This window comes from Lipotes vexillifer, unplaced genomic scaffold (assembly GCF_000442215.2).
Source record: "Lipotes vexillifer unplaced genomic scaffold, Lipotes_vexillifer_v1.1 scaffold914, whole genome shotgun sequence".
NCBI classification, from domain to species: domain Eukaryota; kingdom Metazoa; phylum Chordata; class Mammalia; order Artiodactyla; family Lipotidae; genus Lipotes; species Lipotes vexillifer.
In genome coordinates this window covers 4,352,107-4,366,857 of record NW_006780388.1, presented here as the reverse complement: position 1 = coordinate 4,366,857, position 14,751 = coordinate 4,352,107, and the positions used below count along the sequence as shown (strand labels likewise).

At 49.7% G+C, this 14,751-nt stretch overlaps 1 protein-coding gene across 3 annotated transcripts in view; it reads right to left on the bottom strand.

The window, feature by feature from the left end:
- Positions 1 to 2,399: 2,399 nt before the first annotated feature.
- Positions 2,400 to 14,751, bottom strand: part of LUC7L (LUC7 like) — a 30,211-nt gene continuing 17,859 nt past the window's right edge. The window contains exons 4-10 of one of the 3 annotated variants that reach the window (XM_007453633.1): positions 14,584 to 14,694; positions 13,532 to 13,675; positions 9,276 to 9,452; positions 6,881 to 6,969; positions 4,058 to 4,087; positions 3,493 to 3,660; positions 2,400 to 2,772 (exon numbers count right to left, since the gene is read on the bottom strand). In XM_007453633.1, coding sequence (XP_007453695.1) covers positions 2,631 to 2,772; positions 3,493 to 3,660; positions 4,058 to 4,087; positions 6,881 to 6,969; positions 9,276 to 9,452; positions 13,532 to 13,675; positions 14,584 to 14,694 — 861 coding nt within the window. In that variant the 3' untranslated portion in view covers positions 2,400 to 2,630. Of the gene's footprint in view, positions 2,773 to 3,455; positions 3,661 to 4,057; positions 4,088 to 6,880; positions 6,970 to 9,275; positions 9,453 to 13,531; positions 13,676 to 14,583; positions 14,695 to 14,751 lie in introns of all 3 variants that reach the window. The other 2 variants (XM_007453634.1, XM_007453632.1) reach the window with 2 other exon arrangements.

Below are 14,751 nucleotides of genomic sequence, written 5' to 3'. Positions count from 1 at the left end.
CGTTTATCTCAATCAAAAAATTCTACCTGCAAAATAGTAAAAAAGGTCTACATTCTTGGACCCCTCCCTAGACCAAGAGAAAGTCTGCGGGAGGGTGGGGGGGAAGCCACCTGTTTTAACAAGTCCTCCAGATGACAATGACATGCAATAGTCTAAACACCACTTAGCTGACCCAGTCTCCCCAGAGCAGGACCACGTGTGGGTTCTAAGCCCCACTGTGGCCCCCATCCCATTCCCATGCAGGGGGACCACCAGAGGCACTGCTTGTGCACACCCCCTCCCCAAATCACACAAACCATGACTGGACACGGCCCCCCAGCCCCCAGGCCCAACCAAGAGCACCCAGCTACATCCTGGGAGGATATCCCTGTATCCACATGAAGCAGTGAGGGCCTGGGAGCTGCCTTGGATGCAATGGGCTCCCACGCAGCAGCAGGGCCAGCACAGATCCTCCAGCCCTCCCCCTTCCCTAGATTGTAGCTCTGGGCCTGGCTAGAGACCCCCAGGAAGAGAGGGGACAGCAGCCGAAACAGCCTTGCCCCCCCAACAGCCTGGGGCCTCCGTGCACTTAGGAGACTCCACAACCTACACAAGGTGCTACCACCATGCCACACCCCACCCCTGCCAGTGGCCAGAAGCATGGTGTGTGTGGGGGAGTCCCTGAGAACTTGGTGACAGGGAGGGTGTGAGGGCACCACAGAGCCCTGGGGTTGACCCCAGGGGCCTAGGGCCCACCATCACCATGGGCCCCGGAAGCATCTGTACCTATTGGCTGGGCCGAACCAACTCTCTGCTAGGACTGCAATCACCTCCCTACCTGCATCCCTGCTCTTCCCTGTAAAATAAGTGATTCCCCACATCAGTATTTTAACAAGGAGTGAGGGGGCTCAGGTAGGTGGCCCCTCCGGCCCCAGTCCCCTCCTCTCAGCACCCTCCGGGTCCTCCACCCACCTACCAGGCCCTCTGCTGGGACCCACCCAGGGTGCGCTGTGGCATCCTCAGAGCAGCCTCGGTGTCCTGGGTTGTGCACTGCCCCCAGCAGTCTGACCTCTTCCTCTGCCCATCCAGAGCAGAGGGCCACGGCCGGTCTACTGCACTCCTGCTCCCAGGAGTTGGGCCAACACGGAGAACCCAAGGCTCAGGGGTCAGGGAAACCAGGCTCTCAGGCCCTGTGATGTGCCAGGGGCAGGCGGGTGCCTCCAGCACTGAGGCTGGAAGAGCCAGGTAGCAAGGGCACCCACTGCCTGGTCCTGGACTGACTGGTGAGCGTCCAGGTGTAAGGGGAGCAGAAGCCGCCCTCCAGGCCCTCCTGGGCGTCTTGACCCCAGCGCCACCTGCTTTCTGGCTGGGACCCCAGGCCTCCTAAGTACAGGGACACCATCTGCCCTCTGCCTCTTCAAAACCACCCCTCTATGGACAGTGGCCACCACAGTGACTGCCACTCAACTGTAGACTCACAAATGGTTACAGTGGTAAATGTATGTGTACTGCACGACAATAAAAACAGAACAAAACCCCAAAACATCCCTTCCGGAGGTGACAAATGGAGGTGTGAGGAGCTGTGCAGCCCTGCTCCTGGTTTCCCGCTCAGTCCAGCCCCCGCCGTCACAGGCCAGGCTACACCGTTGAGTCGGGAACCCATGACCACAGCCCTCACCCCCTTTGCCTCTCCCCTCCCAGGAGACCTTTACACCCCCTGCCCTGCCCCCGACCCAGGCTTTCTGCCAACTTGTATCCACTTCCCACCTGGGAGGGCACACCTCCACCCACCTACCAGACAGATACTCACCCCTGGCTTCCCAGTGGTCTCCCACTGTGAGCAGGGTTATGTTCCAGCATGTTCTGGCCCAGCCAGAAGCTCCCTCCAAAAATACCCCCACAAAAGTAAAAACAAGAAAAGAGCTCCCAGTTAAACTTTTCCGAAGGGCTCACTTTAGCAATACGTGCAAAAGGGCTGAGGGAGAGTGGGTAACACCACCAGGCCCCCCAAGGGTGAGTCAAACCACACCTGACCCCAAAGTCAGCACGCCCCCCTCTGAAGACCTCGTGGCTGTCATGCAGATACTATCCACGGGTCTTTCTTGGCCCTAAGTAACTCCAAGAGAGGGAACTGTAGTTCATCTGAGCTCGAGTGCCATGCTGAGGCTGCTTACCACAAACCAGACAGGCAGTCCTTGGTAAGAGGGCAGCTCAGACTTCAGAAAGACGTGGAGCCCACAGAGCAGACGGCCGGGCACATCCGGCCCCAGCCAGTCTGGGTGTTGGAGGTGCACAGCACATCATATGCCAAAAGTCAAAGGGGAGTCCAACAGTAAGTCACATTTCTAAGCTCAAGCCAGATGACCCCTGGTGTGTCCCCCAACCTGTGGAAGCCACGGCGAAGTCTAGCGCACCGGGGACAGGAGAGACTGCACCGCGGCCGTCAGGAAGCAGTCTGTCAGGCTATTTATTCCCACTTGACATAACCCAGAACACAGGAGCAACTCTGTACATCTCGAGAAACTCACAGCTAGCTCCAAAACAATAGAAATGGTAAACTACAAAAGATGAGCTGTATTCAGCAAATATAAAGGGTAACGTTAGGCTGTGTCAAACATGTATCGGACTATTTACAGCGCCTGGGCGTGGGTTCAGATCTCGCCGGCCTCCTTTTCCTCCGACCTCCGTGATGCGGTCTTCCCATTGGTGCTCTCGAGCCTCCAGTCGGTGGCCCCCCGCTCACTCCGCCCGCGCTCCCAGGACTCCTCCCTTGAGGCCCGCTCTCTGGAGAACCTGGGAAACAGGAACCAGAGGCTCAGCAAGGGCTGGCCCTCCCTCCTGGCTGCTCCTCAGGCACTGACACCTTGGACCCTCAGCATCAGGCCAGGTAAGGGTAGGACCCACCACAGCTGGAAGGGCCCTAGCAGACCAGAGGGTGCCAGGCCTGCCGTCTCGTGCCCAACCCACTGCCCAGGGAGGGCTGGGCAGCCACTAGAAAGTGACATCTGCAAAGGTTTCTAGTAACAGGAAAAGCTTTCACTATAATGTAAACACTGCAAAGGAAAATACAACAAGAGTCCACACATGGAATACGATCCATTATGTAAAAACACAATGGAAAAAAAGATATTTAAATCCATCATACCAAAGCTAACAGTGGTCGTCTCTGAATATGATCATTAGTGGTGTTTTTTGTTGTTGCTCTTTTTCCTTTAAAAAACCACAACAGAGGTAAGCAGGGCCTAGTCAGGGGCTCTGTGTACCAAAGTGACAGTGAGTGTGCAGCCCCTGAGCGTGGCCATGCCCACGTGCAACCACCTCCTCAGCCTCTCAACCGTCCCAGCCCTGAAGCCATCTGCTGCCCTCGGCTTAGGGCTCTCAGTGCCCTGGGCCCCATTCAGGACTCCTCAAGGCCCTAACACTCTGTCCCATAGATGACAGACCCCCAGACCCTGACACACAAAGAAAGGGTTCACTCCTGGACGCAGCCGCTGAAGGAGTCATAGTAGTTACTTGTATTTCGAACTCCGGTCCCTGGATGCCCGGCGGTGGCCCCGGCTGTGGCTCCGGGAACGGCTTCGGTGGCGCCGGTGTCTGTCTCGGGACCGGGACCGGGACGACTTCCGCCGCTCTCTGGAGGTAGATCTTGACCGCCTCCGACGCCGGTCCCGGGAGCGTGACCTGCAGCAGATGTTCTGCTGATGCTTTACTGTTATCTCCCCTCCTCCCACAAACTTACAACTTGGGTTCACAATAATCCCACCAACTACTCTCTGGTAACTACGGCCTGACCCTTCCCGCTGACGCGTCCTGTACATTGGCCAGGAAACTCCTGGCTGCCCAGCAGGCCCCAGTAGCGCCCTGACTGTCCCTCCCATTGACAGTGGGTCCCCACTCCCACGCTGCACTAAGCCCCAGCCAACGCCAGCTACAAACGGGACTGGAGTCTCACCCACCTCCTGTGCTCTTCATGAGCCAGACCTGACCACCAGATAATAACTATGAAGCTATAAAGGTTAAGTATTAAGTGCATATAGAAAAGAACATCTCACTGAGAACACATAAACGGAAAACCTACCTCCTGCGATCTCTGGTTCTTGATCCAGACCTAAAATGGAAAAAAAGATGAAAAATTTCCCAAAAACAGCTCCATCCCTTACAGCTGAGGGGAGGTGCCTCAAGTTCATGTGGTGAAGGAGGGCCGACTTCCCAGAGGACCTGCTATAAGGCCCGCCTCCAGCCCCAGTTGCTTGGAGGCAGAACGCAGAGACCAGCACCCAGGGGTCCATGCTGCACTGAGCTGAACCAGTGGCTCTGCAAACTCTTCACAATGGACACCACCTCAGCTACACAGATAGTCACATGGCAGGTGCAGGGCTGGGCAGGACACCCAAGTTGCAAACACAGGTTCACTGCCAGTGAGTGTCACATGAGCTCCCTGGGAAACATTATACAACCAACAACTAAGAAATGCACTTTACAATGAGGTCTCATTTCATTCCAAGCAGAAATTTACAAGATCACCACCAACGTGTGCTCAAGGAGGAAGTGACAAAAGATGCTCACACATCATGTGGCTGGAGGGTGATCTGACAAAGCCTCTTGAAAAGCAATTTTTGTAACACCTACCAATATTTATATATTATATTCCTTTATCCCAGGAATTCTAAGGAATTTTATAAACCCTCAAACTCATACAAAGATGGTCACTAGATTACTCGTTCAAAAACAGTTTCATAAAAACTTAATCAAAAACATTTTTTAAAAAGCAAAGGCTTTGGGCTTCCCTGGTGGCACAGTGGTTGAGAGTCCACCTGCCGATGCAGGGGACACGGGTTCGTGCCCCGGTCCAGGAAGATCCCACATGCCGTGGAGCGGATGGGCCCATGAGCCATGGCCGCTGAGCCTGTGTGTCTGGAGCCTGTGCTCTGCAACAGGAGAGGCCACAACAGTGAGAGGCCCGCGTACCGAAAAAAAAAAAAAAAAAAAAGCAAAGGCTTTAAAAAACATAAAAAGCAAAGGCAACAAAAGCAAAAGTCAACAAGTGGGACTACATCAGACTAACAAGCTTCTGCGCAGTGAAGGAAACCATCAACAAAATGAAAAGGAGACCTACTGAACAGGAGAAAATATCTGCAAATCATGTATCTGATAATAGGCTAATATCCAAAACAAAAAGAACTCTAAACAGAAGCGGAAAAAAAAAAAAGGTAAAAACATGGGCAGAGGTCCTGAATAGACATTTTGTCAAAGACGACAAACAGATGGCCAACAGGCACATAAAAAATTGCTCAACATCATTATTCAGCAGGGAAAAGCAAATCAGAATCATAATGATAATCACCTCACACCTGTCAGAATGGCTGTCATCAAAAAGACAAGAAATACACTTGTTTGTGAGGATGCAGAGAAATAGGAATCTTTGTGCACTGTTGGTGGGAATGTAAATTGGTGCTGCACCCCCATGTTCACTGCAGCATTATTTACAGTAGCCTAAACATGGTAACCACCTAAGTGTCCACTGATAGATGGATAAAGATGATGTGGTTGTACCTATACAGTGGGATGTTATTCAGCCACAAAAAAGATGGAATCCTGCCATGTGTAACAATATGGATGGACCTTGACAGCATTATGGTAAGTGAAATAAGTCAGACAGAAAAACATAAATACTGTATGATCTCAGTTATATATGAAATCAAAAAAAAACCAAACCCATAGATACAGAGAACAGACTGGTGGTTGCCAGAGGTAGGGAAATGGGGGTGGACAAAAGGGGTGAAGGTGGGAGAATAAAAGGATATAGTTAATTACAGCATCATAGTAGGGACTTTGTGTAGCCTTCAAGAGCACAGCTGCTATGGGAAGGTCTCACATGTGGAGGGTCCCACATATACCCATTCACACAACATGTCCAGCGACTGTCGTCACCTCTGTGTCTTTTTGCTTAATATATTTTTACACTGTTTTGAGTCTATTTATAATCAGAATCTGTTAGATAGTTAAAATAATGAAAAGAAACACAAAACATACAATAAAGGATTATTTGTCCTGAGTTATTCACTAAGGAATTCCTCTAGGAAAGCCCAGTTTCTGTACCCAATATGAGAGCGTGGTTACTTGGTGCTCCAGCCTCTTCCCTGAACTCTGACCAGACCCGCTGTCTCCACCTGCATGGCTCTTAGGCTGAAGGGATGTGTCTTAGGCCCAAATACGGCCACAGCCAAATTCTCCTCCCCACCTCCTTCTCATCCCAACACACCATTCCCAGTCTCCCCACCGCCATAAGCGGCCACTCCTGGTCAGAAACCCTGAGCCAGCTCCACTCCCCCTTTGCAGAACTCGCTCTGTCCACTAGCAAATCCTATCAGCTCCACCCCCAGAACACATCATTCCCTCCTGGCCCTCACAGGGTTCGAACTGCCACCTCCTTGGCCTGGACCCCAGCTAGCTCACGTTCTCTCTGCTTCTACCATACCACCCACGAGCCTGGGCCCACACCGGAGCCCGTCCCTGGTGGGTCCTGCCCACAGCAGGCATGGCGGCGTGAGAACATGTTCCTCTCTGGTGTCTCAGTTCCTGCCTGTCCTGCTGGTCAAGGGCTGCTCCACAGGAGGTGTTGTGACAGGTCCCCCTCCACCCCTGCCAGGGAGTCCACATCTTTCTAGGTAAGAATCAGGTGGCCACAGCTGTTCAAGCGGCTTGGGTGTCCTGTCCACACCACACAGCTGTGCACACAGGTCCTCCTGGACCAGCCAGAACCTCGCTTGACCGAACGTGCTATGTATTTATTTCTCTTTTAAGAGCCACCCAGGTAACTGGCAGACCTCAACTGTCAAGGGCAGTAAATATGCAGCGCTGCCAGGAAGAAGTGGGGTGTCCTCAGGTCGCATGTGCTCACCTCCTGCTCAGTCGTTCTTCCCGCTCCCTCTCCTCTCTCCTCCTCAGCCGATCCTGATTTCTCTTCTCCTGCTTTTCAGCCACAGTTTTCTAAATAAACAAAAAATTGGAAGATGGGGGAGGAACAAGTCACACACTACAGTGAACATTACTGAACAAAGCACCTTTATGTGACCTCAATACTGGCAATTTAAGAACCTAAGAGAAACTCAGGAAACAGGGACACATTCTTCATAAAACCTCTTAAACAATGGAAAATACATGGGGAAAAAAAAACGCTTTATCATTTTACAAGCTCAGTGACAAACTACATATCCTAAGTGCTGTACATCTAATTCACAGAAATTTTATATTGCTCAAATCAATCCATAAATTTTTTTACCCCAAGGAGACTCCACAAACTTCATGTAAAAGAGAAAACATGTATCTGACCGAATCCATCTTGCTGCAGGAGCCAATCTGCCCTGCCAAGCTGCAGCCCGTCCCAGGGTGCTGGCGGGGCTTCCTGGGGATAGCAGGCTCCACACGTCCCATCAGGCTGGGTCATGGTGAACACAGTGGACAAGGAAGGCAGACAGGCAGGAAGTGGCCTAGCAACCCCCCTGCCAGAGCACCATCCACTGGCTAGCTCAGAGCACCCCAAAATCAACTCGGAGCCTTTCAATGCCCCCCCTCGCGCTGCTGAGGGGAAGACCCTGAGGGGGAGGAACTTAGAGCCAGGAGACAAAGGCCCGAGAGGGCATAAAGGGTGACCTTAAATCTCAGTTCGGATGGGAGCCAGGCCCCAGGAAGAGAAGGCGTGGCCAGGACAAGGAGAGGCGGAGAACCGGCCTGTGGGCTGGCATCACCTTCTTCCCAAACCCTCCCCACTCCCTAAAACACTAGGTTCCCCCACCTGAGGAAAGTCCTCACTCTTCTCACCCTGCATCCACCTTGGAGCATGGCCCAGGGGGTGCACAGCCCAGAGGGGGTGCACACCTCCGGTACCACTGGGAGTGAAGCCATCTCTGATTAGGGCACACAACTCCCACCTTCCTTATCGTTAAGAGGTGCACTTCCAAATACATTTTCTGTTGATAGTTTAACAGCTATTTATTAAAATCTGTAACTTAGTTGGGTTGTTCTATCAACTATATACTGCTCATAACTGCAATGACAATACATGACTTCTAGATCAGGTGAATACTTAAATTCTAAAGGTTTCAATGTATTCTGAAGCAAAGGCACATCTTAAGAAGAAAACAAAAGGCTTTCAGATATAAGAAACATTAGGACAAAATTCTGGGGTGTTATGGAATGGGAAGACAATTTAAAGGAAATTCCCTAAGAAGCAGATTTTTAATGGGGATGGTAGTTGACACCAAATTGTTATTTACATTGTACTGACTACATATAAAATATTTTTACGTGTTTTATACCCATAAATTTATAAGAAAAAAATTCCAACTTAAAAATGTGTGACAAAGAATATCATTTTTCAAAATTCTACTGGGAGCACAGGGGCAAATGTTTCAAGACCAGGCTGAGACTGCCACCCAGCTCCCTCTCCCAGGGCCGAGTCGCACATCACTTATGGGGGGACCGTCCTTGGGTGCAGCGCCCTGCCACCCGCTGCTCCTTCCTGGGGGCACACAAGGCCCAAGGCCTTGACTATCGTGGTGTCTACAGTCAGGTGCCATGTGTCTGTCCTTCCAATAGATTTCAGGTGTCTGGATAAAAGGTTTGCACATTTCCCAGCATCCCATCATAGGGTCCCAGTACACAATTAGGGAAAACACCATCCATTTGAAGAAGACAATTCAAAATATCACAAACTCATTTAACCTTCCTCCTCGGCATTCCGTACCCAAGATGTCGAATGTTGTAGAGCTTAACCCAGAACAAGGAGGAGCCCCGAGGAAGGGACACAGGCATCCAGCAGTGGGGCAGGGCTATCAGAAAATGCCCCATCACCTTCTCATCCTTCTAGCCAGACCACCCTCCATGTGTCCGCCTCTATCCAAGAAGAAAAACTGCAGACTACTGGCTCTTTCCCATCACCAACAGAAGTGTTTTCAGAGGGGTACGAGAACTCTCTGTACCGTGGGACTGAATTCTGCCATTTTCCCCTGTAAACAAGGGGTAGCAGACTAAATAAATATCCCAGGCTCTGCTGGATTCTGAGATCTTAGATCTCTTGTGGGAACATATGGATGAAATCTGAGTAGTTCACTGTAAAACTCAAGTATAAAACCAAGGCATGATCTTAGAATCAGAACAGAAGGTTTTCAGTACCTCCACCAACCCCCCCGCCCAAAAAAAACAAAACAAAAAAATAACACAAGGTTTTCTAAAAGCAAAGAGATGTGAAGACAAAACTTCTCGGGTTTCTTCAGAAACGCAACACATTAACATACCCTTAACTGATCGAGCTTCTCACGGATCTGAATGAACCCCAAGTGTAACTTGCCGCCAAAGTGGTCTGCAAGACGACGGTCATTGTCATGGAGACCAAGGTAGGCTGAACAGACTTCACAAACACGCAGCTTCTGCTGCTGAAAACTGGATGCAGGCATGGAATTCCTGTATTCTTCCTGGAGAATGGGAAGAGTGAGAGTCAAATGTCACTGTCTACTCAGCCCCTAAAATGGAAGTATGTGAAGGGACTACAGAGATGACTTTTTTTTTTTTTTTTTTTTGGCTATGTGGCATGTGGGATTGAACCCGGGGGTCCTGGCAGTGAAAGTGCCAAGTACTAAGTACTGGACCACCAGGGAATTCCCTAGAGATGACTTTTATTTTTTTTAATGTTTTATTTATTTTTTGGCTGCGTTGGGTCTTCGTTGCTGCGCAGGCTTTCTCTAGTTGTGGCGAGCGGGGGCTACTCTTCGTTGCGGTGGCTTCTCTTGTTGTGGAGCATGGGCTCTAGGTATGCAGGCTTCAGTAGTTGTGGCATGAGGGCTCAGTAGTTGTGGCGCATGGGCTTAGTTGCTCCACGGCATGTGGGATCTTCCCAGACCAGGGCTCAAACCTGTGTCCCCTGCACTGGCAGGTGGATTCTTAACCACTGCACCACCAGGGAAGTCCGAGATGATTTCAAATACATAAAAACTGAATTGTTTACAAAGCTTCAGATTCTTGTAACCAGCCCAATTTTAACTGTTTAAGAAATGAACTACCAGTCATGATTTCAAAGCAACAAGGGGTATTCAGAACACTCAGACACACAAGATGCTGTGTGTGCTAAAAGGCCAGCAGGGAAGGTGAGTCCCTGCTATGGTGGAGAGCTCTGCAAAGACCAAAGAAACAAGAGGGGAGAATCTTCAACAGGGGTCTTAAAAAAACAAACAAAAAACCTAAACCAAAGAGACGAGCAAAAAACACAGGAGTATCTACGGAGATTGTCCCAATGTTCAGGAAACTGTATCCCAACGCAGCTCCAAAAGCTAAAATTTGGAACGACAAATACATTAGACACTCTCTTCAAAGGAGGAAGTGTGCCAAATGGAACAAAGCACACTCCCTCCTGCAGCCAGTGCAGTCTGAGTCTAATCGTAAGAAGTCACTAGGAACTTCCTTGGTGGCGCATTGGTTAAGAATCCACCTGCCAATGCAGGGGACATGGGTTCGAGCCCTGGTCCAGGAAGATCCCACATGCCGCAGATCAACTAAGCCCGTGAGCCACAACTACTGAGCCTGCACTCTAGAGCCCGTGAGCCACAACTACTGAGCCTGCACTCTAGAGCCCGTGAGCCACAACTACTGAGCCCGCACACCACAACTACTGAAGCCCGCACGCCTAGAGCCCGTGCTCCAAAACAAGAGAATCCACTGCAATGAGAGGCCCACGCACCGCAATGAAGAGCAGCCCCCACTCACTGCAACTAGAGAAAGCCTGCGTGCAGCAACAAAGACCCAATGCAGCCAAAAATTAAAAAAAAAAAAAAGTCACTCGGCTTCAAAGCAAAATACACGAAACACAAAAGAAAATGAACCAGAACATGGTTACTGCCGCTTGTGCTAAAGTTAAAACATTCCTTCAAAATCTAGGTTTAAGAAATGCATTTCAATAATCATTTGCCCTTAAAGGGAAGACTGAATGTAGTAATCTTCCATTAATTCACACATTCAAAACGTTCCCTAGGAAATGCAAATCAAAATAAGACATCACATCACTCACTAAACTGGCAAAGATACAGAAAGGCACTCTGGTGCCCAGGACCCCCACTGTCCTTACTCCGGCCACTGTCCCCATCCTCATCACCTGAGTGCCCCCCATAGGCCTTCCTCAGAACTACAGGACAGAACAGGATGGGGTAGGGTGCTCTTCCTTCCCTTAGCAGGAGGCAAGACTGTCTGGTCATCCTAAGAAATGATACAGAGAGGTGCTGCGTACTCTTTACCCAGTTTCCCCCAATGGTTCTATCTTTAAAAACTATAGCACAACATCACAGAAAGGACACTGAGTGATACAGTCAAGGTTCAGAACACCCATCACCACAAAGGTCCTGCCTGCTGCCCCTTCACAGCCACACCCACTTCTCTGACTCCTGGTGACCACCAATCTGCTCTCCATTCTTATGGTTTGGTCATTTTAAGAATGTTATATAACAGATCCACATAGTATTTAACCCTTTGGGATTGACTTTTTTCACTCAGAATAATTACAATTGATTTTGAAAGAGATTAGAGGAAGGCATTCAAAGATTTAAAACTACAGAGAGGGGCAGAATAATATCACAAATAGTGTACCCACCATATTCAGCACTTCTGCTTAAGGTTTTTGTTTTTCTTTTAATGAAAGACATAGAACATTATGATGGAAATTCAGTTCCTGATGTTTCCCTCTCTAGTGCCAGTTCTCTCCCTCCCCAGAGGCATTCATGTGCGTTCAGCATAATCTTCAGTGCTGTCTCTGTACTTCATTGCACATGTGGACCCATAAACCATGTGAGCACCTGGGGCATTTAGAAGTCCTGCGTCAGCACTCCAGGTCTTTCTCCCACCTGTGTTGCTGGAGAGCTCTCTTCAGGATGTTGCAGGCAGATGTGTTCTGTTCGTTGACTGCTGCAGGACTCCATTTCAGCACATGGCTGTTTGTCCATGAGTGGTTTTCCAGGTTACCGACGGCTGCTCATTTTACCAGTTCTGCTGTGAGCGTCCTTGCACCTGCCTTCTAGCAAGGATGCTTGGAGTCCTGGTCACAAGTTGCCATGGGTCCCCTATCCTGCTGCCCTCTTGGCTGTCTGCAGACATCCAAGTGGTGAACCCCACATCTACAATTATTCAGCCTATGCATAAATCTTGGAGCCATCTCACGGGTTTCTGGTGTCTGCTCTGCTCTTCAAAGCAGGAAGGCTTGGCCTCAGGACTCGCTAAGAGGCCGCAGAGCTTCCTTCCTGACCCTCTGGCCTTTCTGCTGGAGCTGTCAGCAACCGAGGGAGCCTGACTTTTTTTTGTACATGTAAACATAAATTTCCCATTTAAGTACACAGAGGTTTAGTATACAGCCGTGTAGGATTTCTACGCAGGACTTGCAACTCTTCATGCACACGTCATTGCCTCAGTGGGCCTCGCTCGAACACCCACAGGCAGTCAGCAGGATTCGTGTATTCAGCTGAGAATCGTTGTGTCATCGCTGAGCTGCTACTATGTATCAGGCACCATGACAAGCCGGGGGTGCAGCAACAACCAAAACCAGCCCTGCACTGGGGCACCACCCACTTTGCCATCTCACCTCTACCCACCATTCTGAGAACCTTCTCATCTGGTCTCAGCTAACGGCCTTCCAGGGTCCTTCTGTCCTACCTGGACACGCCCTGCACCCATCTTCGTCAGAATTAAGCTTATCCGTCGCTCACATTCCTTTCTGCCTGGCCCCCCTCCCCACAGCAGTATCATCTCCAACAGGAGAAGGAGTCTTCCTGCTTGCTCACAACTAGAGAAGTGCCTGGCCCATAGCTGGAGTTTGACAAGCACTTACTAAAGGAACACACCCGCCCCGTCTTCCTCTCACTACCATTCCCACCGTTCTTGAAGCCTACCCAAGCCATCTTCGATTCCAGCAATGAGATTTGAGAACCAGGAGTATGCAACAGAGGAAATCATCTAGGAGGAAAACGGTTGTCACGGATACAGACATTGAGTCCTTGACTCAGCTTCTCCACCACACAGCAGTGTGTCCTGGCCTGGCAGCCTCGCGGACACCACCTGGGTACCACCCACAACCTGCACGGGTCTCTCTATTGAGGACACAGTGTCACTAAGCACCAGGCCTCACTGTACATAGCATCTGCAATGCAAGTCTGGCCCAATTACACCAGGTGAACACCCACCACGCTGCCCCTTCCCTGGGAGCCAGATGGACAGACGGCAGGTGCTCACTAACACTCCTCCGCTGACTGTTATACTCAGGACGCACTCTACACGTGGGAATAATGCGCAGAGCTGGCAAGTACCTAGTCTGAGGCCACACGGGGTCACAGGGGCAGAGTGAAGACACAAACCCCAGTGTGTGCTGACTCTAAACCGTACAATCCTGACAATATACCACCTTATTTCCAACTCCTTCCTAATATGTATACAAAAAAAGAAGGCATGGCTTAACCTTAGCCCAAAAGGTCAACTCTGGAGTTACTACTTCCTCCCTCTCTAAGACATTTCTGTCACCAACCTCAGCTTCTTTTTTCTTTGCACGGACTTTCTCCACTTCCATAAGAATCTTCTGGGATTCATCCACATTTCCTTCAGCTCCTAGCTGTTCAGCTTTAGCAAGAAGCTTCCCTATTTCTTCGTTCAACTCATGTACTTTTTCTGCCTAGAAGAGAGAAACAATCAGGTAAGGAGACATCTAAAAACAACAGATTTTTTAATGCAAAGAAAACGAGTGTTTCTCTTGTTGCATTTCTGGTCTGTTCCACTGAAAATATTAGAACAGCTGGAAACCCTCACTGATGACATGTGAATTCTAACAATTACGACATCCTTAACGCCACCACTGAGACTGATCATAACTAGACCTGTGCACCACGTTCCAATAAAAGCAGTGGCACCGCTGTTACTGCCAACAGGTTGCAAGGACCATCATGTGGGTCAGCTTCTAGGCCATCTCTTTTTATGCCTTCTATTACAGTTCAATCTTCTGGGTAAGGGTAAAAAAATGCATGGGTCTAAATGCATACACTTATACTAGAAGCAAAATGCCTAATTATTGGGATTTGCTTTCAGAAATAAAACGGCACCGTTGATCCAGTTTGCAACTGTCTATTTCCTAAGAAATGCTTTTATAAAACTGAAAGGAAAAAAGACACTGAAGAGAGTTCCACTGAAGAGGAGACAAGGGTCATCCAGATGACACACAGGCCAATTCCACACAGATCTACTTTCTTCTTCCATGATATGGATGCACCTTAGTTTAACCATTTCCCTGCTAACTTTTCTCACTTCCTGTTTTATGTAGGGATGTTAAAAAAAAAAAAAAACTTTAAAACACACGCACACGTGTGCACACACACACACAAAATAAAACAAAACAAAAAAACCCATACACACAGTGTGGGGAGGGGCTAAGAGCTCAGCGACGGCCTTCCCTCCTCACTGGGAACAGCCAAGGCAGTGGGTACCATCCACCCCAAAGATGCACACTCAGCAGTGACCGTGACTGCTAGCCTGGTGGCAGCCCAGTTCTTACGACAACAATGTGAGGCGAAGGCCTCCCCAGCATACCTTTGCGGAAACTTCTGCACTGATCTCCTCCTGCGTCTCTGCCAGCCGCTTCTTGGCAAGCTCAGTTCTCCGATCACACTCAGCAATAAACGACTCCAAGTGATCCATCGCCTAGCTCAGGAGAGGCAGACAGCTACAGTCAGTGACATGCCTACAACCTCAGAACTC